Below are 27725 nucleotides of genomic sequence, written 5' to 3'. Positions count from 1 at the left end.
ATTCTGATCGTACGATTCCATGTCACATCTTTGTAAAGCCGTGTATTCGTTTATTTTGGCCAAATCAAGGAATATGAAGTCACTTCCGTTCACGCCATTTTTGACCATCCTAACACCAGTCTCTCTATCCGGAACTAGTCGGGTCTCCTCCTCCAGTTTGATGGTGGCCCACATTCGTTCGTACGGATCCATCGAGGAATCTTTGAAGAAATGCATCAGGTCGCTGTTTTTCTGCAGCCCGTACTTCACGGTCATCTGTTTAGAGAGTTTATCCACGGTCTTGATGCGTGTGTCTTGTTGTTGTAGAGTCAGGTACGCCGCCAGGTTAGCGGTGTAGGCAGCAGTGATCACAAGCGTACAGAACCAGAAAAAGGCCACCATCGTCCTCATCGATGTCGTCTGCGGAGAATACTCGGTGCCCCCTAATTCATAACAAACATTAAAAAAAAAAATTAATTTGTACTACTTTTTCAACAAATTACTGATACATGTGATATGCATGTAACAACTGATACCTAACTTAGGAATTACCTCCAAGGAAAAGATTAACGGAGTACCAAATACTTTCTTTCAAATTGAACTGTTGCTCTGAACCATTTTGAGTGACGTCATATTTACTCATGGCCCATAGTGCCCCACCTGCGACGACGTAGAAGGCAATAATGACTACCCAGAGCTGCCAACTAAATGGCCACAGAAATTGAAAGAGGACAGGCGAGTTGACTGGTCGTTTTGAGAGCATGCTGATGGTAGAAGAAATAACTGTATAGGAGAAAGAAATTTGTTCCTCTCTGCTTGACTTAACCGCCAAGGAACCAATCGCCATAGACGCATTCTGTGAAGAAAAAATATTAAAGAATCCTCATCAATTGTTGAAAATCACAATTATTATTCCTCTAGGACTGATGAAAATAGAGGGTTAATTTTGATTAAAGAAACTAAACTGAAACAAAGCAAAGTGTTGTGTTGGACGTGTACCTTAACTTACAAAAGACTTTTGTTCAGAAGAAAGGTGGAAAATAGTTAACTATTTTCACTAGTATATAAATTAAACTTTTACAAGATACAGTTATCCCAAAATAAAGAGTCTCGTTACCCCTACAATCAGTTGTTTTATAATGGTGTCCCAGTCGGCTGTAACATCGCTCTTGTTGTTTGTAAAGCTGTCCAGTTCCTTTATTTCGAAGTTGAAGTTCATCATAGACGCAATCTCTTCTAAGACATCAACGGAAAACCCTTCGTATTTACCAACCCCTGTTTTCAGCACAAATGGGGGTTCCTTCCAAACATCATGAAATGAAGATTATTAATGAATATAAACCCAAACAATTGCTAAATGAAGAGAATCATGAATTATTTTGTTGTAAACTTTGCATTTACTTCCAGGTAAGTAAACTCAAAATTAACATGATACGAGGGGTGATCAAAAAGTTCGCAAACTATCTCTATATCTACAAAACCACAATTCAGATCAGAATGAAATTCGGTACACACATAGCCATACACAAGGTCTATAAATAGCATATGCTGAATAAAGTTTCTCTCCTTGTTTGTGACGTCACAATAATAAATTTGACGTCACTATTTAGGTCACTTGTGACGAAAAATGGTTGTCTCAGTCGAACTTGTTCAACAAACGACTGTACAATTTATTGTAATATCTTAGAAATCCCTCTACAGTATCATATAATAATTTGTACACAGTTTATTGAGATAAATGAGTTCCTATAAATTCAATTAATGATTGGATTAATCATTTTAGTGAAGGAAGGCTGATGGTTAAAAATGATACTTGTCATCTTGCCCAGTGAAAGCAAGTTTGAAAAGATATGTATTTTTAATTAAGCAATTTGCTATCAAAGACCTCCAATTAGCACTTTGAAAAATAGTTGAATATTTGAACAATGATATAAGTATTAAATACCTAAGATATCGTTTACTTTAGATTTTAAACATATTAGATATGATAAAAAGGATGCACCCATTCTCTATCCACCTTGAATAAAGGTCTCTACTGAGACAGAAGATTTGTGTTTTAATGGTCGCCATGCTTATTTTTGGAAAGGATGCTATTATCCACCCATTCTGTTGCTGAGATATGACCATTTCTGACAAATTAACTGTTCTTGTCATAAAAATTAACTCACATGGAAAGAAATATAAAACCGCCAATATCACGTGATTCGCGCATGCGCAGAACGGTGGTTGATGTGCATTAAAATCGGGGAGGATTAATTTAAAATATAAACCAAATATTGTTTCTTGTATGGAAGTTATTCAATTAGTTTGCGAACTTTTTGATCACCCCTCGTACATGTATAATTAATCCTATGTACGACAAAAAGTGAATGGTTCGAGATACTATACTATAGTATTCCTACAGGAGCCACCAAAGATTCTGTGACGTAAAATGCTTCCAAAGGTACTAATGAACAATATATCAGATTGACGTATCCACCTACCACACGCGTGATGACCGTAAACATTTGGCCTGCCAGCACTTTATCCAAACTTTTGTCAGGGGCAGGCATCAACTTAGTGTCCAAAATCGTCACGTTCCTCCCCACAAAGGAACAGTTACCTATCTATAAATAGATTAATATATTTCAAACACTCAATATACAACTATTGACATCCGATATTAAAATTTAATTCAAGTACTATAATGCACTTACTTGATAAAAAAAAAAACATTAATCTTTTAAATTGTAAGAGAAAAATTTAAGCTATTTTGATAAACCTTTGTTGTTGTTCCATTATATCCCATAATTCCAAACGAATACTGTGTCCTCATTTTGCCTGTGTTGTCGCTAGTATTGGTCCATACGTACTGACCCAGGGCCCCGATGTAAGGCGTGCTCTAAAAAGTGAGGTATTCAACAAAACATGCACATAAACCCTACAGGGGACTTAAGTTTTTAAACTTCAATAATACTTTTTTTGGTTTTATATACCTCGATCTACAGAGACAGAGTAAATGAACCTTAGTTTTATATTCGAATCTACATTAAAAACTACCGGTATTTTAAAAGTAAAGAAAAAATGCTTAATACCTTTACAAGACCATAACTATCAAATTATCTCGAACATACCAAGTGACAGTAAAATTAGCAGCCACCATGAATGCAAATATTGACCCTTGAAAAACCTTTTTTCAATTTTTTTTACTAAATACTTCCTAGCCTCACCCTGCCACTTGACAGATCGTGTACAAACTCTAACACGTCTCCCGCCTTCATGTTGACGTCTTGTTGAGGTTCTTCAGAACATTCATATTTCTTCTGGAGAAAGTGACGTAACAGAGCCACAGAATCACTCAGCACAGCTTCTTCCAAGGCGTCTGAAAATTAGAAATCTTACTGCGTATATCTCTCCAGATACGATTAGTACAGTTTATTCGATTGTTTAGACTTTCAAATGTTCGAAAATATAGATATTTTCGCGACACAACGACTATGAAATAAAGACAAATGCTCTATGATGTGTAGTCAAAATCTTTTGTGTCAGAACAAATGTTTGTATTGGAAAAGTCAGGTAAAATTCACAAAGGTAACATTCACTTCATTTATTATGTATAAAAACACACTGAAACCCATACTTCTATTTCTGTTAAGAAAATAGATAGACAATAGACTTGCATTACACAAGTCCTCCCATGTCAATTTCAATTAAGTCCCCACCCTCTGACGTCAGACACAAAGACACAAAGTTTCCATTACCTACTGACCTTTCACTTGGCAAAATTTACATTCAAGTTGAATCATCAAGAAATCAAAACACTCATGTAATTTTCAAAGAGTTATCACAGAAAAAAACAAGTAGAAATGTAAATATAAATATTAATGTATAATATTTACAGGAAATATGGACATAATAGTCAGTCTGTAAGTATTCAAGCTCCGACTATTTTTTTTAAATAATTTTTTTTTCAAAATTACATGTAAGTGTGTTAATCGACACTTTCAAATGAATGTGAATTTGCCAAGTAAAAGGTTAAGTGCATATTTTTTCAGGCTTTTATCTTGTATTCTGCGTCAGTGAGCTGGGACCTGAAATAAACGTTGAATGTTCGGGGTCTTGAAAATAACATTGAATGTTCTTGTATTTCAATTCTTTAACAGCATTTTTACGTCCTCAGAATTGATGATTGGAGGGCATATATTGTAGTTTTTGCTAAGCCGGTCTGTCTTTTCATTTGTATGGCCATCGCAGCTAGTCTGCAAAAACTCTAACCTTACCCTAAGTTTAGATTGATTGGCTCTAGTAAAAATATTTCTTCGAATCATATACCCCATGGCCAGGAGAAAATGTCATTCAAGGAATTTACAATTATATGGTTTCACAACATTGCTTATATAGAAATTTACTTTCTTCAATGTAAAGCATGATAAAAAGAACATCTGAATGAAGACAGAGTTCTTATGGTATCATAACATGATAAATAATAAACAAAAAGTAAACAACATAGGCCTACAGGTGAGAACAGTCTCTCAATTTTTATCTTAATATTCAAAGGGAAACTTAAATAGGTTTTCTGGACCATTATTCATATAACTACACTTTGCAAAGCCCATATCGAAAAAAAAGAGTAAAAAGAAAAGAGATCGAAATGAAATACTGAGCATTCCAATTACATTCATAGTTCTTTTCATAATATTTTTTGAATATAGGAATAGTAATGAAATTAATGAAAAATAAGTTACATGCCCTGAAACAAAAATCATAGAATGTTCTACAAAAGTTAATAGGCACGTCACTTTTTATTTGGAAATAACAATATGATGCACAGTGACAATGTTTTGATATGTACAAAGTGATCCGTACCTGTGGGAAAACTACAAAACCGCCAACTGTCATTAATATTTCATATACATACTCCATGTAATGCAATTATATTAATTAGTAACCGTATTATCCTTCTGGTCAATCGCTCCTGGTGGATTTATCAAATGATAATAAGATCTGAATTTTATGACAGAGAAAAAGAACCATACTGTAGTATGAACACTTCCTAAGTATTCCAAAATATAAAAGACAGTCTACTCTATCCGACCTCGTATGCCTTTGTGATAAAAGCTCATTGAAACATATGGAAATAACGAACACTATTCAAGACCAAAAGTCCATAAAACAAGATAAATGTTATAATCTGACAAGGCATTTCAAACTAATTAAAATGAAAAGAAATCCTATGGTTGTGTTTGTAAAGTCTGACCAGCTATGGTCAGCCAACAAAATCATGGACATTTAAACCATAAACGTTTCGTACAAATGATTCCTGCAGATCACACGCCGAGTACGCCAATCTTCTTTTGTACTCTTTTTGTCAAAAATTTACCTCGTTTTAGAAATTGTTCATACGTATATCTTGAATATTGAATCAACTGAAATATACAAACTCAGGTGATGAAAGTATATTGCTGCCTAAGTAAGGGAAGCTGACGATTGTAAAGTTCAAGTCATCAAGTTTATCACATAGAGCTTGATTGGTAGATTACCATTTACGTCTTTTTTTCAAGTAAAATATCCAAATATGAAACAGATGTGTCAGACTCTGTGATATCTTTTATCTCAAACTCACCAGGCTATATCGCATCGACATAAAAATGGAAATTACCATTGTTAATTGACAACACGTCGTGGATATATTTAAATGTCGAGTTGAAGGCAACAGCAAATGTTTCCTGCTTTACACGCATAAGGTTTTGCACAAAGTCTGCCTCATATAAATACAAAAATAGGTCTGCTTAAAACGGAGCACTTTTTGTACCCATGGGAAATCCACTAGATTGTTGGAAGACCTGGTTTCCAAAAACCACATTGATATTGTCAATCAGAAACTCAAGCATCTTTTTGATGTCAAAATCAGAGCACTTGTTTGTTCAATCAGAATATTTTTAATAGAATAATTTTGTAAATGACCAATGACAAGGTAAGTGAATTTACGATTCCAATTTTATTGAAAAAAGCAGCTGTTAGTCTCTTCGCAAAAACTTTTACCTCGCCCATTACTTTTGATTTTTTCGCTTTGGATTCCATATTTCATGTGTGTATACATTTTGTAACACCTTTAATTTTTAGTGCAAACTTATTTGACCTCAGAGTATACATGTATGATAATGCATGTATAAAGTTTAAAAGGTCAAAACTAAGGTTTTCACTTTATACATATGTATTCCTTGTGTGAAGAACTTCCTTTGAATTGCAATAGTTTAGACCTTGGTCAATACCTATACGAATGGCAATGTACGACGCATGTGATGTATGATTTGTTAGAGAAAGTTACGTTTCTGAAAATTACGTCACTTGTGGAAAATGGTTCTGTGGCGTCTCTTCTGCCCGATAAAGTATTTAGAGATTTTTTCTTCATCTAAATTTAACAACTTTTCGACTTCAGTTCGTTTTACCCTTAAGCATATCAAGACTTCAGGATCATGGGCAAGCATGAAAATAGTTTTATAAGCATTTAAATGCAGTATGTTTCTGTAAAATTTGTCAACCTTTACGCATGTTTAGAAAGCAAATAAGGTTTTACTGTATTTTGAATATGTTCATTTTGTCTTTTTGTTCATTTACGAAAGGCAACAGTCTGACTAAAGCCAGTCCCTACTATTTCACTTCGCTTGGCTTTAGTCAGACTGCGAAAGGTAATTTCTATAATGCAACGACCGCTTTTGAGCGTCTTGGTATTTACCGTGAGTGTCGGTGGTTGATAAAGAGTTTCTGTCTAATAGTTGTAGACCGTAGATATCAGCCGTCTTATTCATGATGGAGGTAATATCCTCAAAATCCTTTAAAAGAAGACTCAAATTAAATGTAAACTTGTAGAAATTGCATTATTTAAAAATTTTATGGTAGCAGTAAAGTTCGTTCTGTGTGCACATTGTACAGAAATTTTATCGTTAAATTGTAAATGGATATGATAACTAAATGAATATTATGTTTTCTCCCCAATAAAAATGGTAATAAAATTCTCTTTGGAGACTAATAAAATCAAGAAAACAAGCAAAGTGAATTCATGGCTATGGAATACTAAGATAGAATTTCGGATATTGATCACGAAACCTCCCAACAAAAATATACTCACCAAATACGTTATAAACCAGCTCAAAGAACTGTGAAACAAGAGTAATTTTTCTGCCTACAAAAATCAAAAGGTCGATAAGGGCATAAAACTGTCAATATTTCCAAAAATAAAGGTAAGACATCATTTTATACTTATGACGTACTGCTTTGATGACGTATTTGACGACAGAGCTGTCCATGGAATGGAGGACTAGTCGCGTTCTCTGAGCACTACGTAGACTGGTGAGAGTCAACATTAACTCCTTATCCCCCTCCGACTTAATGTGGGGAGGTAAACGGATCGGCCAAACCTTAACGTCTCTCCGACTAAGTTCTGGTACCATAGAGAAGTCATCTGTAAAAAAAAGAATATGAAAGTTTGAATCCCGAATTCAAAAGACAAATCATTGCCATTGTTATCATTTATATCACCACGTACTTTGAGATAAGAAAGCTATATTCTTATTTTTCCATTGCATAGCATTAGCAATAATCTTTGAAACAGCATAAGCCAATGATCTTGAGTCTGGCAGAATCGGAAGGGATCTCGAAGAAGCTTCGGAACTCTCAGATCTCTCCGTGATGAGATGTGCTTGCTTGGTGATGACGTAAGCCATGGACGTGAAGACATCGATGTATGGCCCAAGTACAGCGACGACCGATTCATTGTTCAGCGTTTGACGGGCTAAACAGAAATTAAATTGTTAGATCTCTGATAATGTTGAATGAAACATATGGAGATAACGAACAGTATTCAAGATCAAAATTCCATAATTAAAAATAATACAAAATAGGAGCAGAGCAAACACGCAAGACCAAAACATCAGAGGTGGGATCAGGTGCCATGGAGGAGTGAGAATCCCCTGCCGACCGGTCACACCCACCTTGTGCTCCTTGTCATGATCAGGAAATAACGGAAAATCCGTCGTCAGTTCAATGTATAAATGATGGACTAACAATTAATTAGTATGAAAAACGTCAGCCAGCATTTGACTCAATGATAAATTGTATTTGCTGACAAGGTCAATGTATCGATCATAGAACTTACGAAATGATGGTCTTAAACGAGACTGTTTATATTCTTGTTTCATCAACTTGTTTGTCAATAATATACCACGTTTTAGAAATTGTTCATACATATAGCATGATCTTGCGTATCGAATCTACTGAGATATATAAACTCCGTATGCAGGTGATGAAGGTATATTGCTGCATAATTAAGGGAAGTTGACGATTGTAAAGTTAAAGTCATTACGTTTATCATAGAGCTTGGTTGTTAGATTACCATTAACGTCTTTTTCAAGTAAAATATACACAAAAGAAACAGATGTGTCAGACTCTGTGATATCTTTTATCATAAGCTCACCAGGATGTATCGCATCGAAATAAGAATGGAAGTTACCACTTTAATTGACAATAAGTCATCGATATATCTTAATGTCGAGTTGAAGGCCAAAGCAAGTGATTTCTTCTTTTCATATATAGGATTCTGGACAAATTCTGCTTAATATGACTGCAAAAAATAAGTCTGCTAATAAAGGGGCGCAATTGGTACCCATAGGAATTTCAATAGATTGTTGGAAGACCTAGTCTCCAAAAACAACATAGATATTATTAATCAAAAACTCAAGCATCTTTTTGATTTCAACTTCAAAGTACTTGTGAGTACAATCAGAATGTTTTTTTTTATTTTTGCAAATGAACAATGGCAAGTTAAGTAAATTTACGAGTTCCATATTTATTGAAAAAGCAGCTGTCAATGATATCAAAAAGCCTGGACTTAAATTTATTATGTGGAATGGTTGTGTATAAAGTTGAAAAGTCCTAAGTTTTTCAGCTGTTGATTTTGGGAAAATCCTATGATTTCAAATTGTCCAAAAGTTCCTTGGAATTTTTAAGTATCCTCATCTGATTTACACCACTTCTTGAATATACTGCTGCACAGTGCTCTTGAAGGTTTCCTTCACTATTGTTAATATCTTAGTGAGGAGTAAAGAAAGGGGCTTTGCATTTTCTGGAACCCGCTATGTATCTTCGGAAGGATTTTTATGAAGTTTCGGGATACAGTATAGATGTGGTAGTTCAAATTCATTTGGTTCTTTCTGATCTTAAAAAAATATTCAGAACTGACATATGATTTTGAAGAATATGTTCACCTAGAAAGAGAACTATGAACATTGTAAAGGGCTCTGATCATGAGGAAAATATTTCAATTCTACATGTTCGAATACGTCTTTAAATCTGTTTGTCCGAAAAACCTTATCCTCAGCCATAATTTTAAAATGTTTAGAGCCAGGGTTCCTATAATTCATATGCGTATTTCTTGTAACACGAGAAAGAGAACTATGAATATTGTAAAGGGCTCTGATCATGAGGAAAATATTTCAATTCTACATGTTCGAATACGTCTTTAAATCTGTTTGTCCGAAAAACCTTATCCTCACCCATAATTTTAAAATGTTTAGAGCCAGGGTTCCTATAATTCATGCGTATTTCTTGTAACACGACCTTTCTTTCGATACCAATATATGTTTTACCTTGGAGTTTGACTTATTGTTGGAAAACTTTAATCGTGGTCGTTAACTGTTGTACGTTTGGTAACTGCATGGGCTCTCCTGTGTATTTCTTATTACAAGACTTTTCTTTGGGTACCAAGATTTTTGACCTTTTGAGCTCGGCCTTTAATCAAATTGATGGTTTTTTCCAACAATTAAAACGGAACCAGGCTATGGAACAGTTCTTTGCACAAATGGTATCTTTATTTTTCTCTTAACATTTTCTCGACTTTTCCAGTATTGATGTAGAAACCGGATTTGGTACCAGCTTCCAGTGAACAAGCAAGGTTTTTTTTCATGTAGTTTGTAGGTATAGTCCTGTCAACGTCAGGGATTTTTAACAAAAATATACAAGCAAAATACGGCCCAAAATACATTATTTTAAAAATTCATTCTAAATCATAAAATACTATTTGTCTGTGAGCTGCTGTGTTTTATAATTTACCTGTATTGAGAGATTGGTACACCGCATCTCCATCTGTCTGGTCGTAATCTAGCTGTATAAACTCTATCTTACAATAACCGCTGTCATTGTTCTGCCTCTGTAGAGTTTGGCGGAATTTGGCTATCCGATTGGAACCTTTATCACCGACAACCGCTAGGAGAAAAAATGGATCAATTTGTTTCCTATAAAACTTTCTAAACAATCTCGTTGTTAATATATTTTTGTGCTGAAGTAAAATAGTGAAATAATCTGTCAATATTTCAATCAAACACTCCATTAACCTGTCGAATTTGAAAGAACTGAATAATTTATTACCAGCAAATACTATGACAATGAAGAATGAAATATACCATTGAATTATCAATAAAATTTACTATAATATCAGGGTATTTCAGGACATTCTGTCTAGTATATATATTCTCTTATTATCAGGCGCTGTAGGCTGGTACCTGTATATATTCTCTCATTTCAATGAACTATAATAAAATGTCACTCACAGCTTTATTCTATTTTTCATTTATTTGAATCATCGTTTGCATCATAGTATAATGCTGCATTTGTACTTTGTGTCCTGCTTTGTTTTAAAATTAGTACTTAATCATCATGCTGTTTTTTGTAAAGTTTGAAATTCCGATTTTTATACTGTTTGGCGATTTTCCTTCAACATATTCTTCTCTTATAACACAAATGACAGATGCCTTCGCCAAATTTTAACACAGGTTTTTACTTTCACTTGTTTATTCAGTGACCGAAGTCAAACAGAATTCGAACTCGTTAATGCTGTTCATTGATTCGTCCAGGAGTATTCCCAGGTCACGTGATCTGATAACGAGAGAACTCAATTTTCCGGAGAAAAATATCTGTTTACTTATGACGCTTAATTAATAAATCCATAACCCCAATACACAATTCTGGAATTCAATAATACATTTAGAAAAAATCGGTACTTCTTATGATTAGGCTGAAAAAGCACTAAGTCGGCCTTTAATACATTCTTGCTCTCTCTAATATATAAAATCTTGTTTTTTAAAAAATTTATACATTTTTTAAAACTATAAATATAAATTATTGAAAAAAAAATATTAAACAAAAAATTTTCAAGTTTTTAAATTAAAAGAAACTTATGAGAGTTGAATTGTCAAATTTTTAATTTAAAAAAATTATCCTAAGAGTTGAATGCCAAAAGTAAAATAAGTAAATTTCAGATTATATGCTAAAAAGTCTGAGATTCCTACCTGCAGTCAGGTAATAATTATAGGCCAGACTGTTGTCCACCAATAAAATGGTCAGCAGAATGAAGTAACACACCCGACCCATCAGGCCATACCAAACGCAGCACTCTTTTTAATCGAGAAAATACAGTCGATTCACAGAACGATTCACAGACTCTAATCTGATAATATCAGGGCTTTGGGCTGTCCTCCGCCATTTCCCTGTAGGGATATTAATAAATGAAAATCAAGCCACACTCACCCTCGACATTTGTGGGCCATCAATTATAGATGTACATTCCACGTACTCCGTGTTCGACGAGACCCGGATAGAAATTTTCCAGGAATCAAAATGACAACATGGACCATTAGGCGCATACATTTTCGGAATCAGTGTTTTCGAATATGATTTCTAACCCAGAAAAGGGTTTTCAGTCGTAGTTTCATCATTTTAAGGTAAATTTTGAAACTTGTTTTATCTAAACACAAATATGTATGATTTTATTAAGATAAAGATATCGGCACTGCTTATTTTCTAATCATTGCTGAATCAAAATATATGATTTTATTGTATATGACAACATTATTATTGTCTTATCGAGGTATAAGATTTTTTTTCTTAAATTTGAGTTATAGTTGCTGTATACTTTTGATTTACGAGCTATCATAATGTCATTTATTTTTTTTAAAATCTGACTAGTGTGATAGAATATGGATTATACAGATAGAATACAAATTGAATTTTGCTTAATTTCAGAACATATCATTGAAATCAGAATCTCTATGAGGAATGAATCAGACGGGTGCAGTCCCCATGCTCATTTAATTCTGTAGACCAAATCGTAAGCTGTATGTGTTTTCTCCATACTGTCACCATATTTTTTATGGTTCCATATCAACATACAGTAATTGCAGAAAATCTTGCATTGCACAGAAGAGTCTAGATTTGCACCGAGATTCGATAGCTGCAATATGTTGAAGATGAAAAATATTTATTAAGTACATTGATCAAGGGTTGTTAACAGAAGAGGAAAATGTCTAGTGGTTGTTGTCAAGGGAAGAATTGCTTCTAAAGCATTGGTTACGCAAAAGAAATCTAAAAATGCTTGTAAAACATCTTGTGGATCCAAATCTTGGAAATCAAAGTCTTGGATATAGCAATATATTCATAGATCTTTATTTCATAACTTCCTATCAATGCATAAATTACTGTGAAGTTACTATTATTGATTTGCATTGATGGATAATACATGTATATGTATTGTGTTCTGACTAATCTTGTGTATCATTTATACCTTAGTCCAGAACTAGAAGTTAAAGTGTATAACAGAGTTTAGAACTTAAATTTTGAAGCTTTAAATTATTTTCAATTTTATTTTAGAAATACGAGTTTTTGAAAATTTAGATGCATTTCAATTTCTCATAATTGCACTGAATACATTTATAGATTGTGAAAATGAGAGCCAATACAGCAATGCTCTCTTTGTTGTTCAAGTTGTGTTTAATTCAAGTTTCCCATCAACTTTGTCAACAATCAACGCATGGGAAAGCACTAAGTTTCTATATTGGTGAGTTCAAAACCCTGTTTTATAACTGGTAATATTAATTTTTAATGCCATTTTCATTCGTCGTTATCATTTTTTTTTCAATTTTTAGGTATTCTTTTTCGCGACACAGAAACTCGGCTTACACATACACTGCGCAAGGATGTCGCGCAAATGATCATGTCGGCCCCAGAATCGGAAGTGAAAGACTGCATTTTTAATAAATATGTCGACATCAACGTGAAGGACGACCTTCAGATTCAAACTCTGGGGTGGACCAATATACAAGAAGGCATCAAGACTGGTATCAGTAAGACTATTCCAATTTTTTTTATATGCTTAAGCGTCAGCTTAGCTCTTGACAAACCAGAAAGAAAAAAGAAAAAAATTCAGGAGTTCCGAAATTGTTCCCTTTGGTCGAAACCTTTTGAGATTGTCAAGTTCATTGTATATTTGTTTATATATTACGCATTACCTACTTTGATTTAGCTAACAAATAGATCCCTCTTTTAATGATTAATAAATTGCAATTTGTTTTACATGTTTTTTCTTATAGATTGATTGATCATTATTATATGTTATGTTCCTTTACATAAAGTGAGACTAGGATCAAATTTGTTCAGTTTTATGGAGACATCAGATCTCTTTAAATCTCTCTATGAGAAATTAGATTAAAGAAAGAATGCCATTGGATGGCATCATTCTTCTGACCATATAGTCTGTTATTTTTTAACGTGGATGTTTTTGAAAATATGGAAATGAAAACAGAAAAACAATTTGGAGTCGCCTAATGTTATTTCTAAGTGTATCAGTATTCACAAAAATCTAATTGATAAGGAAAATGAAAGAAAAAATACATAAAAGCTATAAAAGATCCACATGATCACAAATTATAAGTTAGTTTTAAATTTACGATTTGTCTACTGATCACTTAGCGAGAAAAAATGTTATTCAGTAGTATTTCCTGATATATCGAACCTACTTTTTACTAAAATGAACTTTTTAAATTATTATTTTTTAAAGCTGTTGAAAATGAAGCTGATGAAGGAAAGAGTCTCAGTGTCCTTATTGGTCCATTTTATGTTAATATTGCGATGATAGCCGAGCAAATGGACGTACCCTATATTGTCACTGATTACAAAGGATTTGATTGGATAGATGTTAACCGCGTGAGAAATAACGTGACATGGAAAACGCTACTGGAAATGAAACCTCCTGCTAATCAAGTAAATATGGCAGTTGTGGATGTGATGACAGCCTACGGATTGAAAATAGCAGTTGTCGTTAAACCAGACGACGCAACTTCTGACCAAGGTTAGAGAACGTACAAAATGTTGTAATTAAAAAAAGACATTTTTGTCACCAGAAATTTAACTGCTGTGCAAAATGACTTCTTGTTAGTAATCAGACCTACTGCTGGCTGATATAGAACACATCTGTTTTACTGTTTGTTCATCATTTAACATTTAATTTTTATCATTTGAATACTAATTACTCAGTACGCAAAAGTAGTCAAGTTTTCCTTCATGGCTTGGCTCTGATGGTGAGAACTGATTTTTCCTCCAGAATGTGATGATTTACTTGCCCAAATGATGGATAACAATATTTCCCCAATCTCCTATTCCCTTGAAATATCTAATGAAGACAAAATGGCAACCCAAGCATCAGAACTGTTGAGGACTGCACAGATGTTAAACATAAAGACAGTCGTCGTGTGTAGTCCCAGGGAATACCGACACAATCTTACTGGAATCATCCTAAACAGGGTTTGCTTTCTATATCCCAATGCTTAAAGGTCGACGATTCGACATTTTGTTATCTGATATTACAAAATTAATGCATTTTTTGTTTCCTGCATGGTGTTACTACATAAGATATGCATTTATTATTTCATGAAAATAAAGCAATGAATTTAAGCAAAAAGAGGTATTCTCATTATTTCAGGCGAGAACTTTTGGAATGTTGAGTGATGAAACGAGGATATTTATTTTATTAGACACGGTAAATTATTCCATACTTCAATTACATGTAGCAACATACAGAGTTTTTAATTGATGTGCAAGAGACCACTTATCTCAGACAGAATCTAATTGAAAACATAAAAGAAAAATAAAAAAGTTACGTATCCTCTCAAAGTTGTTGGTTTTCTAAAGGCCCTGTCACACCAAGCCGTCCCCACGGAGTTGTTACGACGTTGTTAAAATTTAAAAATCGCCGTGGAATCGCAATGAAACTGCACAATTTTCTGTCAAATTTTCAGAATGTAAAGATGTCATGGAGTCCTTACGGTGACTGGCGCATTTCTACGGCGTTCTCGCGGCGAGCTACTGCGATCCCACGGAGATCTCTAAGCGATTTGTTGCGCTTCCACGGCGTTTTCACGGCGTTCAACGGCGTTGTTACCTTGCGTGCACGATGTTCTCACTGCGCGTGTATGGCGTTCACAATACGTTCACAATGCGTTCTTCACCTATGCTATATATACAGAAGCAATACAAGCATCGCCATTCAGTTGCCTTTCACCATGACAAGGAAAAGGAACACATAATCTAAGAGAAGGACAAAAAATAGTCCTCGGTCCTCGCATGATCCTACAGATTTAGAACCAGAGCAAAATCCAATGCCGACAGATTTGAATCAAGAATCACAACCTCATCCAGAGCGCGAAAAATCACCTTGTTCGATGTCCTCTCGAGCAAGCAGTCCATCAAACCCTTCAACCTCAGACAGTCTTCCAATACAGCCACAGAAAAGATCTAAGACTGATCTCACTGATGAACAAGAGGATGGAATGGCTTCTTGAGGCAAACGAAATTTTGTACAACAAAAAGCAATGCCTACAAGGATTTCAAAAAGAAAGACACTCTTTGGGAATCCAAAGCAGCTAGCCTTGGCAAGGACGTTGAAACTTTGAAGACCTGGTACCAGTCCATCCGTACCCGGTATACCCGCCTCTTACATAGAAAATCTGGTGATGGTGCAAGTGAGCTAACAGAAAGAGACCGCTATATCCTTCAAAATTTTGCCTGGCTGAAGGTTCATATCTTTGAAATCAAGAAGAAAACTACAGTCAGTGTAAGTACAAAAAACCCTTTCATTTTAATGTAGACCTCTTTTGCTTCATAAAGTTCCCAACTTTGATCTACGTTTCTTATTTTTTGTGCTTTTACAGATGAAAGAGAATATAGCTTCCACTAAATCCACAGAGGATGATAGTAATTTAGAGAAACAATTTGAAACAGAAACAGAAACTGATACTATCTCTCATTAGCAGCTGGAGCCTTTATCGTCAGTATCGTCCAAAAATAAAGCCATTCAAGAGGAAGAGCGATTGCTCAGCAATAATGCAAACAGAGGTGAACAGTCCATGGCTTTTCAGACGAAAGTATTGGAGATGCTGGTTCCTCCAAAGGCTACGGAGAGAATGGCATTCGCTGACTGGACAAAGGAAGTAATGATTAACCTGCATCCGTCACTGTGGTTAAGTTCCAAAGGGAATGCTCCAACCTATTGTACTCATACCAAGAAAAGAGTGAAGAGCTTCTCAATCCATTTATTCATCAACAGCCATATTCTGCTCATCAACTGCCATATTCACCACCACAGCAGCAGTTCCATGCCTTTTCGCGGCCTTTTCCTTGTACTGGATCGACTAGCGCACTTTGGCAGCCTCCGCAGTGGCCTACAACGGTCCAACGGAACATTTCTGTTTGGGGATCGCAGAGTCCTGTTTGGATTCAGGCACAGATGACTGAGCTACAGCCGACAACAGTGGTGACCCAAGGGCTATCTAACATAGCCACTACCAGCGCCAAAATTCAATCTGGAGAACAGTCAGTAAACTTAACTAGCCTGGTCAATAGCAGTCTGGAAATGTGCAACTCCCCTCTGGTTTCTGGACCATATGATGAGTGTAGGGATGGGGAAGGACAGTAAACAATTTAAGGTTATTCGATACACAAGAAAAATATGAACTGTAACTCTTTTTATTTTCTCTTTTACTGTTACTCAAGAAACACAGGAAGTGTGAACTATGTCCTTCTTATTTTGTTTGTTTGATTTTTTTTTATCTGAAGCGTTTTATAATGTACATGTATACAGATGGGAGTGGTGAACTTTATTCTCTACATTTATAGGTAAATAAATGATTTCAACATTGTTTTTGTCTCTTTACTTATTCTAATGAAAAGTAGGTAAACACGAAATTTCATAAAAAGCAAATAAAACAAAATGAAATTGATGAACATTCATAAAAAAATCATATTTAAGTAAATCGATTCATAAACACACATACAAAATTAAACTTCTGTCCTATTCTCTAATGTTATTCATATCTTAGTAGAATTCAAATCATACGATCCTGCCAAGGCACAGAACCAGCTGTGGAGTTGAAATACAACTTCAGATACTCCTGCAGTTTCTTTGCTGACATCATGCATATTTGTCGTGTCCCGCCATGAACCAGGGATCATTTGGTGGTCTGCGTTTTCTACGTCTATGTCAGCGTTTTGGAGTGCAGGGTAGTGCATACACATCAAATGCAAGTTGTGAAGAATGACACATCTTTCGACGATTATAGCGATTGTTTCGGGTTCTTGTTGCATTGTTGTCGGTAGAATCTGTCAGCGCTGCGCCATGATTCCCAACGCATTCTCAACAATACATCGACTCCTCGACACTCGGTAATTAAAAATTCTTTGCTCTTTTGTCATTTGGCTCTGTGAATATGGCTTCTTGAGGTATGTGCGAAGCCCGAAAGCATCGTCACCTAGAATGAAGTACGTTGTTGCTATGTCATCATTCGGAAGTGGGTCCGCAACAGGAAATCCAATGCTGTTGTCCTCTAAACACTCCTTCAGCTCGGACGCGTTAAAAATCTGAGAATCTGACATGTGTCCATATCCACCTACATCAATCCACAAGAATTTATAGTCTGCATCAACAAGGCCCATGAGCACGATTGAGAGATTAACCTTTATACTTATAATACAAACTACCGCTGTTGCGAGGACGTCTACAGGCAATATGCTTTCCATCAAGTGCGCCACATGCATGGGGCATGTTCCATTTGAGGCAAAACTCTGCAGAAATTGCACTGCTTTCTACTTGAGTGATTGGACATTTGAGACACTCGTCCTTATACTCATTTATGATGGCCTGACATACTTCACGAACGCACAGAGAAATTGTGTTGTGGGATACTCTGAAGTCAAATTTCATGCTTGCATATCTTTCCCCGGTCGCAAGGTGGCGTAAAGTCATAGCAAGTTTCAAACCTGGTTCGATTGCTTTACGATAATTACTGTCTTGCTTGGTAATATATGGACGCAATCTTGCAAGGAGCGCATCAAACATAGCAGGCGACAAACGGAGAAAATTCATGAAACTTGCAGGATCTTCATTCCGTAATTCAGGCATTAGTCGATGACAATGACCGTAATCAAGCCTTCTGTAGACGTCCAACCACTGCCGTACCCAGACTCTCCTTTTGGCTCTCCTCTGTCTTCGTCTTTGGACAATAGATAAAGCGTCTTCTACTTCTTGAGCTTGTTGCACATGTATCAATGCAAGGAGCATTCCTGTTTGTCGTTGTGCAGCAGCCATTGCTGCTGTTTTTGTGAACTGGCTGACAACGCTCTAACAACGCCATGAAAGAGCATTGTGATCGCCAACAGACGCTGCAGAAAGGCCATGGGAGCGCAATGATCGCAGTGACAACTCCGTGTTGTCGCCGTGTAATCGCAGTCGAGAAAATCACAAGACGATAAATCTCATTAGAAGCGCCGTAAAAACGCGATAGAAACGCAGTGACATCTCCAAGGACTCCGTGGGGTCTCCGTGGAAGCGCAGTCTACTATCACTGCGTTCGTGCCGCGATCATGTGCGTCTTCACGGCGTTCGTACGGAGCTCCTACTACGTTATTGGAGATCTCACCGCGCTGCTACGGCGATCATACTACGTTTTTACTGCGTTCTTATCAGACGGCGATCACACGGCGCGTACTTTGTGCATGCCCAAAGTGATTGCCGTCCCCTGGCGTTCTAGGAGACTCTACGCGACCCTACGGCGTTCAGTGGAGATCTCGCCGCGTTGTCACGGCGCTGTAGGAGACTCTACTGCGATCACCTCGGCGTTTTGCAATTTTTGAGGACGCCGTGCAGTCGCCGTGGGGACGCAGCCCCGGTGTGACAGGGGTTTAAGTCTCATTAATTTTGCCTACTAACTTGGAATGAATTGCTATAATACATGTAACAGATAGAAGCAAGTTGAACTCATACAATCATTTTGAACCTAGATTTATAAAAAAAGTTTGGTCTTTCTTTGAAGGATTTTTACTTGTCCAGTTTAAGTGAGAGCAGCATTTATCGTAATAAGTACTATGCAGCCCGTTGTCAGCTCTTGGCTTTTCGGTATCTTGATGTCGTACAAGATTTCCCTTCCCCCACCAAGGCTATTGCCGATGATGTGTCCCGTCTACTCATAGAGGCGCTGAAAAACTACATGACTATTGAAGGAAAGCAAAGCGACATCGATAGCAAATTATTTCTAGAGAGTCTAAAGAAGGTAAAATTATTAAAGCAATGTTTCATCATTATTCGATTTCAGTATTTGTACTTTAGAAAAAATTTGATTAATTCTTTACACAATTTAAAGCAGGTTACATCTAAGGTCTCTCAATGTAATACAATATAATATCTATACCAACTCAACATCTTCAGCTATTGTCTTTTTGCTGCTGTGCTGTTAAAAACTCAACTTAAAAAATCATTCAGTCTCTTGCTGATTTTAACCGATTGATTGATTGATTGTATACTGTTTAACGTCCCTCTCCAGAATATTTCACTGATATGGAGACGTCACCATTGCCGGTGAAGAGCTGCAAATTTAGGCCTATGCTCGGCACTTACGGCCTTTGAGCAGGGAGGGATCTTTATCGTGCCACACCTGCTGTGACACGGGGCCTCGGTTTATACGGTATCATTCGAAGGACCGCCCCATTTAGTCGCCTTTTACGACAAGCAAGGGGGTACTGAGGACCTATTCTAACCCGGATCCCCACGGGGCGATTTTAACCGGTACGGCGACTGAAGACAATAAAATGTTAAGAATTAATGATAGTTTACTGAATGGCGTTCTTCATACCACTACTACTACTACCGCCACTACTACTACTACTACTACTACTACTACTACTACTACTACTACTACTACTACATAAAATCACTTATTTTTCGTGGATTCGTTGTTTTCGAGGTATGAAAAGGTCCATGCATTCATGTTTACCACGAAATTTAAAATGTCATATAAACACAATTACTCAATTCTTAGTCAATCACGAAATCAAATATCCACAAACCATTTCCCTCCTAAAACATTGAAAATTTGACGCAACGAAAATAAGTGATTTTGCAGTTATTGTTAGGCCATTATTTACACACTGAATTGTCGACGGATTTCTCGAAATTAACTGATCATGACAAGGAAGACAAGGCGGATATGACCGGTCGGCAGGGGATGCTCACTCCTTCATGGCACCTGATCCCGCCTCTGATATTTTCCGTGATTGCTCTGCTCATATTTCGTATTGTTTAAGGGACTTTTGAGCTTGAATACTAATAGCTAACTCCATATATTTATAATGCAGTCCTTCAAATACTATGTTGGTTTTCTTTAAAATTGTGTTCTAAAGTATGATCTTCATTTAGGTTTCCTTTGACGGTAAGACAGGAAGAATTCAGTTTGATGCCATTTCCGGGGCACGTGTGAACTTTACCCTGCATCTGTATCGTCATGGAGGGGGCGAAGACATCATAACTAGGGTAATAATCATACATCAGAAAGTTTTATGCATTTTAATTTACTGAAATTTTTTTAGCATTCACATTTAATTTCACCCCTGAGAGAGAGAGAGAGGAGATTTGATTGTCCATCCATTTTGAAAATTGGCTAGTTGCTAGGGAATTTTCTTAACCGATATTACCATTGTTCATAGTGCAGGAGAAATCTATGTATACAAAATCCTTAAATTCTGATATATTTACAGCTAGGTATCACCTTTTTCCCTCGCAAAAAAAATCTATCGTAACTATAGTATTTTTGTTGGGGTTCGCATGATTTTTAAAGATTAATTTTTTTTAAAATGTTGACTACTATATCTGAGATTTTGTATATTTTCAATAGAAATGAAATATAGTTTGAAGCATGATTGGTTTATTTTTCAATTCCTCGTTAAAATCAATAGAATGTTATCTTAAAAATACCAAAAAAAAAATGTGCAGTGAATTAACACGTTTGTCCAACTTTCCAACTTGAAATACTCTTCTGTCTTTCTTTTTTTTTTGAAGAGTTCTTTCAAGGAAAACAATGTTCTTAAGCCACTTGAAGTCCTCGAATTATATATGTACTTGTAAAGATTCAAACAGTGTTGCCACTTCTTAAATGAATATAAGTTGCTACATTGTATCGTAATAGCTCTAACAACATTCTACTCATCTCGGTCAAAGTGTGAAAAAATGCTTGATTTCAGATCGGAGAATGGTCACCAGAGACGAATGCAGAGGGTGTAAGATTTAAGAAGCTGAACGAGTCTGAACCACATCGGAAAGGGACCAAGAACCTGTTTGACGGCATCCAGCGTGTAGCTGTGGTTTTGGCATGTATATTAGTATTAATATTCAGGAAACAAATGTATTTTTGCTTATCATTTCCGTGTGTATCACACAGGCAATTGTTTCGGTAATAAAATTTTAACCCATAGTATAATAATAACACAAGGTATCTAACTCCGAATTACACTCAGTACCCCCTCCTCAGAAACGCACTCAGCTTCTTGAATATCGTATTTGTACAATTCTATGCATAATATTTATTACAGGAGGCTCCATTTGTGATGTTGAAGGATGACTCCACATTGGAAGGGAACAGTAGGTATGAGGGGTTTACGATTGATCTGTTGGAGGAATTGTCCAAAAGGTGTGGATTCGAATACGAAATATATCACGTGACGGAATACGGGTCTCCTATTGGTGGAGGGATGTGGAATGGAATGGTTGGAGAAGTCATTGCTGGGGTAATTATTGTATATGAGAAAAACTTTAAATTTTAGCATTAATTTGCATAGTTGACATTCATATGTATTAATTGTTCCCCCTCCTATACGAGGAATTATGTTTTTAGGCACTTATTCTTATCAAGGAGCATTTAATCAGGCATGCTTTTCAAAATGTGTACATGTATTATAAAATAGTATAAATTATAGTGTGAATGACTGAATGTAAAGTTAAATGAACTAACAGCCTTTACTTATTCATTGTTATTAAAGTAATGAAATAATAAATATTAAACAGAAGATAGAAATAATAATGAAACATCATCTGTTTACCAAACAGGAGAAAACATTGATTTAAAATATATGGAGTTATTCCACTTTGCAGGGATATTGCATATCATTACTTTTTTATGTTTGAGAGCAAGGAAGAAAAATTCCACGATAGAGGTGCATCTTTTTTTTCCAGTAAAACTGATTCATTCTGAATTCTGTGCCATATTACCCGTATTACTGTGTAACAATGGTTATTTCCATTCTTATGTGGACACGATATATCCCGTTGAGCTTGAGATAAAGGATACCACAAAGTCTGACACATTTGTTTCATATTTGGACATTTACCTGAAAAATACGTTAATGGTAATCGACAATAAACCTTCATGACCTGCATACGGGGTTTATATCTCTTGATTCGATATGTAAGAGCATGCTCTACGTATGTGCCATTTCTAAAACGAAGTAAATCATTGACAAACAAGTTGATGAAACAAGAATACCAGCACTTTCGTTTAAAGTAAACATTTCGTAAGTTCTGTGGTCGATGCAATGACCTTGTCAGCAAATGTTATTTATCATTGAGTCAAATACTAACTGACGTTTTTCATACTGCTATTTAGTCCATTATTTACACAATGAATTGACGGCGGATTTTCCTGTTATTTTCCGACAAGGAGCACTCCACTGGTGTGACCGGTCAGCAGGGGTTGCTCACTCGTCCACCTCTGATGTTTTGGAGGTCCGTGTTTGCTCTGCTCCTATTTTGTATTGTTTAATGAACTTTTGATCTTGAATACTGCTCGTTATCTCCATTTATTTTCTAACAAGGTCATCAAAAAGATTTATGAAATGTTGACTTTAAACGAGGTTGAGGCAAAAACCATAACATCAACTTAACTCACAGTACGAGTCTGCCTAGATTTAAAAACCTATCGTCCTCGAAACATGCTCTTGAATATCGAATATGGTGTGAAATATTTTAACATAAAGTAAATGTGATAGAGGGATATTACTTCATAAATAAGTAAGATTGACGATGAAAAGGTGAACTCATCTCGTTCGTCATACAGTTTAGTCAACAGTTGGCCTTTATTACTATAGTCAGTGAAAATCTAAAGATGAAACATATGTGTCAAACTCTGTGGTGTCTAGTTTCAAATTTAATTGGATATTTGGAATTGACATATGGATGAAAATAACTACCCGGTATCGTTAATTGATAATACATCGGTCATGTATTTAAAAGTCGAGCTGAAGGTCACATCAAATGTTTTGTCTTCTCATGAAGGAGTTTTGAATAAATTCTGCTTCATATATATAAAAAAAGGTCAACTAATACAGGAATACAATAAGTACACATCAAAATTTCAACAGTTGGGTGGAAAACGTGATCTCCGAAGACTGCATAAATGTTGTTAAAGATGAACTTCAGCATACTTTTGATATCAAATCCAGGGTTCAGGGTTCTAGTGTGTAGAATGAGAGTGATTTTTATCAAAGTAATTTTGTTGGTGACCAATCACATTAAATCCAACTTCAATTTTTATTGAATAAATCTGTTATCTATTATATTAAAAAGCCTAGTTTTTAATTTATGTTACGGAATGGTCGTAAAAAGTTAGAGGAGTCGTACTTTGTAATGTTACTGACTTTTGAAAAAATTGGCGATTTTGTTTTCTTAAAGCTTTTCGTATTTTTGAAAATCTATATTTGAAAATACAACACTCTTATAATATGCTGTAGAACAGTATGTCTGAAGCCATTTTTCTTCATCTGTTAAGATAGTGTGACCGTGTAAAATGAACATATTTTTTAGTAACAATAATTTCCTTTGATAGTGCTTAATATAATATAATTAGACATTGACCGCAAGACATTTGATGCCACCTGTACCTGAGTGAAAGTGCTAATTATTATTCAATTATATTAATTATGTCAATTATGTCCTTCTGCTTTGAGTAACTCTCGATTGTAATTGTTTACTTCATCATTGTTATAAATTGGTTGTTTAATACAATGATCTTCAGTTGGAAACTGGACCTTGCATTGTCCACGCCGACACACAGATCGAGTAGAAACACCAAGTTTTGGACCTTTAATAAAATATTATACGAAGTACCGACTTGTGTATTTCTACCGGTTATATTTGGTGGAGAATCCTAAGGGTAATCTACTCAGGGCTACTGCATATACTTAGCAGTAGTTAGATCCCAGTACTCTCATACAGCTAAGCGAGTTTGCTAACCTTTGTACCAGAATTCCCCTAATCATTGACATGTTTCCATTTGTTCCTGCATGGATGCGACCAGTCCAACCGCGCTTCACCTTGCAACAGTGTGGACGCTGCGGATTAAGACACGGATGGACCGTCTGCAACGCACTGACTTCATCATGTTTCAAGTGTGGAAGAAGAGGCCACTATGCAAGGATGTGTAAAACAAGGAATTCCCGTACCATCTGTGCTGTCTCTTCAGTACCGACGCGCTCAGTTGCAACGCAGACTGACGAAACATATACAGTGCAAACTTCAAGGAAATCAAAGAGGAAGCAAACCAGAGACAGAGAAAGAATAATAAAATTTCGGACAAGCCGCAAAAATCGTAAAGAAAATTCTACATGGAATGAAATGCCATTTTCATCTGTCAGCGTTATTGAAATTAATAGTGAAACTTTGGAGACCCAAGTTAAAAAGTTCAGGGACCAGGCAGCATCTAACAAATCCGACGCCCAGTACTATCAGAACAAATGGTTGCGTGAGCGGCAAGTGTCTCTAAGGCGGTACTTAGAAAAAGACAAGACTATCAAAGAACTCCAGGAAAAACTCTCAGCTGTAGAAAAAGACCTCGAGGAATCGAAAAAGGTGATAAATGACTATCAGACTGACACCAAAAAGACACAAGAGGAGATAAATTCACTCCGCAAATATAAAGAGTTTCATTCCTCGAGGAAAGCCATCTACAGTGGACCGCCCCGTGGAGCCAGGAAGCAGTATCCAAGGACTTCCAATATTGCCAGAAGTATGCCTGACAACACTAGATCTTCTTGGAAACACGAGGACGTGTTTCGGGGGGCAAAGGGGTACTGTGACCGTGTAAAATGAACATATTTTTTAACAATAATTTCCTTTGATAGTGCTTAATATAATATAAAGACATTGACCGCAAGACATTTGATGCCACCTGTACCTGAGTGAAAGTGCTAATTATTATTCAATTATATTAATTATGTCAATTATGTCCTTCTGCTTTGAGTAACTCTCGATTGTAATTTTTTTCATCATTGTTATAAATTGGTTGTTTAATACAATGATCTCTTATAAACTGGACCTTGCATTGTCCACGCCGACACACAGATCGAGTAGAAACACCAAGTTTTGGACCGTTAATAAAATATTATACGAAGTACCGACTTGTGTATTTCTACCGGTTATAATAGAACTAAAAAAGTCTACCTAAGTTTTATTTGGATTTTTTTTCCTACAAACTTTTGTTTTTTTGTGTAACTCTTCCATGTTTCCTTTGCAGAATGCAACATTCGGTATGGGTGCTATTTCTATTACCTCCTCCCGAGAAAAGGATGTAGATTTCAGTCTGGGTGTCATGACAACAGGTGTCAACCTTTTAATTTCAAAACCTAAAGTAATGGACTCAATATTCCAGTTTATGGAACCCTTTTCTCTAAAATTATGGATGGCAATCGTTGGTGCGTCGGTCGGCGTGTCTCTTTTGTACTTTAGCTTGGATTATTCAAGCGAGGAACGTAAGTTTTCCGCCAGGGAAACTTGGTGGTTTTCTATCGGAACACTTCTAATGCGAGGGACTGACTTTGCTCCTCGTCCTTCTTCCCAGAGAATACTTACAGCCGGGTTCTTGTTCTTTGTTCTAATCACGGTATCATCTTATACAGCAAATATGGCTGCTTTTTTGACAACGAACAACCTTGAAAAACAAATACAATCACTTGAAGAACTTGTTGATAGCCCCGAGTTTGAATGTGGTACGGTAAGATCTTCCGCTACCATGAATTTCTTTAAAACTAGTGACAATAAAATATATCGAGCTGCTTGGAAGAAAATGAGCCAAGGGGGACTAGTTGCTTCCTCGCAGGAGGGTCGTGAGAGGGTTAAGAGAGAAAAATACGCCTTTATATTTGATTATATGATTAACTCGTACTCGGAACTCACGACTTGTGAAACCAAAATGGTGGGGACCCCCTTCAGGCTTCAGGAGCATGGCGTTGTGATGAAACAAGGAGCACCTTTCAAAACGAATATTAATATCAATCTCCTTAAAGTTAAGGAATCCCCTGTCATGGCACAATTAAAGAATAAGTAAGTACAATTGAATAAGTGAGTATAAGAAAATAAGTATTAAAAGAATATCTAGCTATGTCAATTTGATGTTTTTCTGATAAGTTTTGAAAATGGTTTTCCATTTTTTTTTTGTATTTCATAAAAAATGTTGAAATTCTATAATTATAAGATGGTGGGAAAACAAAAGGAAATGTGATCTGATGGAAAGCCAGCCAACAGTGGAGTTTGGAATAAAACACATGGCGGGGGTGTTCATAGTGGGAGCGGCGGGACTTGTATGTGCAATTCTATTCTTCCTTGTAAAGAAGTGGTTTGTCCACGTGAAAAATAAAGAAAAGTCCACAGGGCCCGACACGGGAACTAAGGAGACTATTTATAGTCCTGATAAAAATATAAGTAAAGAAGACATAGCGAACGCGGTCAGTGTTTGATGCCATAGTATAATGAAAATATCATTCGACAAAGTATAAATCGCAATCAGCTTTTACAATAAGCAAGTGTCTATAAAAGTCAGTTAAAAGTTCTAATGTATGTGATGTGCATACATATGGGATTATATTGTGTAATTTTGAATTTGTGTTTCCCAAGAAGTTTAAATGGGAAGACTTGAAGGGTAAATATCCAACAATTCAATGGACTGAGGACATATATCTTTATAATACATGTATTTGTTATATTATTATTTTTTGAAATATATGTACATATATACCTACAATGTCTATCAATACCAATGTTTTACTGTTAAAGCGGTCAAAAACAAAAATGGACGTGGGACCGCTGGTTGAGATGGATCTGTTGATGGACCGTTATGACTTTTTTTCAACAAGGTATTCGTGAATCGTGTAATCTTTTATTTATAACCTCATATGTTTGTGACCATGATTTTGAATCATTTGTATAAAGTAAAGAAAATATGATTTTTGAAAAATAAAATCGATGTCGCATGACCTGTTAAGGGTTTATTGTTAACTTTGACACCATATAGTACTTTTTGAAACTACTGTACAAATGCATTTATAGTCATTTTTAATAAAATTTATCAATAAACTGTTAAACCATATTTTAGCTTTATTACAACGGATGGATTAATGAAATATGCTACTGAAACTACTGAAAAATGCATATTCTTGTCGTTGGAAAAAGTTTGACAACTCCGAAATTTTGACTCCGAAAGTCAATCTGGAGAAGTTTAATGTCACTATCGTAAAAATAACTATAATGTCGAAAGTGAATATGAACGTTGTAACAATTATAATACGCTTAGGAT

General features: G+C 35.8%; 2 protein-coding genes across 2 annotated transcripts; one reads left to right on the top strand and one right to left on the bottom strand.

The window, feature by feature from the left end:
* Positions 1-3: 3 nt before the first annotated feature.
* LOC134272101 (glutamate receptor ionotropic, kainate glr-3-like) lies at positions 4-11533 on the bottom strand (the record flags this gene model as incomplete). Its single annotated transcript, XM_062754342.1, has 12 exons — positions 11301-11533; positions 10066-10218; positions 7505-7750; positions 7230-7420; positions 7088-7141; positions 6695-6791; positions 3189-3340; positions 2741-2860; positions 2463-2585; positions 1097-1279; positions 532-835; positions 4-422 (listed from the first exon to the last, which is right to left on the bottom strand). Coding segments are annotated over exons 1-12 (2124 nt in total), but the record flags the coding sequence as incomplete, so codon positions are not given.
* Positions 11534-11643: 110 nt separating this feature from the next.
* LOC134272102 (glutamate receptor ionotropic, kainate 3-like) lies at positions 11644-27513 on the top strand. Its single transcript, XM_062754343.1, has 13 exons — positions 11644-11732; positions 12034-12118; positions 12724-12844; positions 12933-13124; positions 13844-14134; positions 14387-14586; positions 14765-14821; positions 19149-19385; positions 20528-20641; positions 21349-21474; positions 21697-21891; positions 25671-26476; positions 26628-27513. Exons 3-13 carry the CDS (start codon positions 12733-12735, stop codon positions 26887-26889), a joined length of 2592 nt encoding a protein of 863 aa, XP_062610327.1. The 5' UTR covers positions 11644-11732; positions 12034-12118; positions 12724-12732; the 3' UTR covers positions 26890-27513.
* Positions 27514-27725: the final 212 nt, after the last annotated feature.

Source organism: Saccostrea cucullata, unplaced genomic scaffold (genome assembly GCF_032062105.1).
Source record: "Saccostrea cucullata isolate Sc308-1 unplaced genomic scaffold, CSIRO_AGI_Scuc_v1 ctg16092, whole genome shotgun sequence".
NCBI lineage: Eukaryota > Metazoa > Mollusca > Bivalvia > Ostreida > Ostreidae > Saccostrea > Saccostrea cuccullata.
This window is presented reverse-complemented; position numbering and strand designations above follow the sequence as displayed.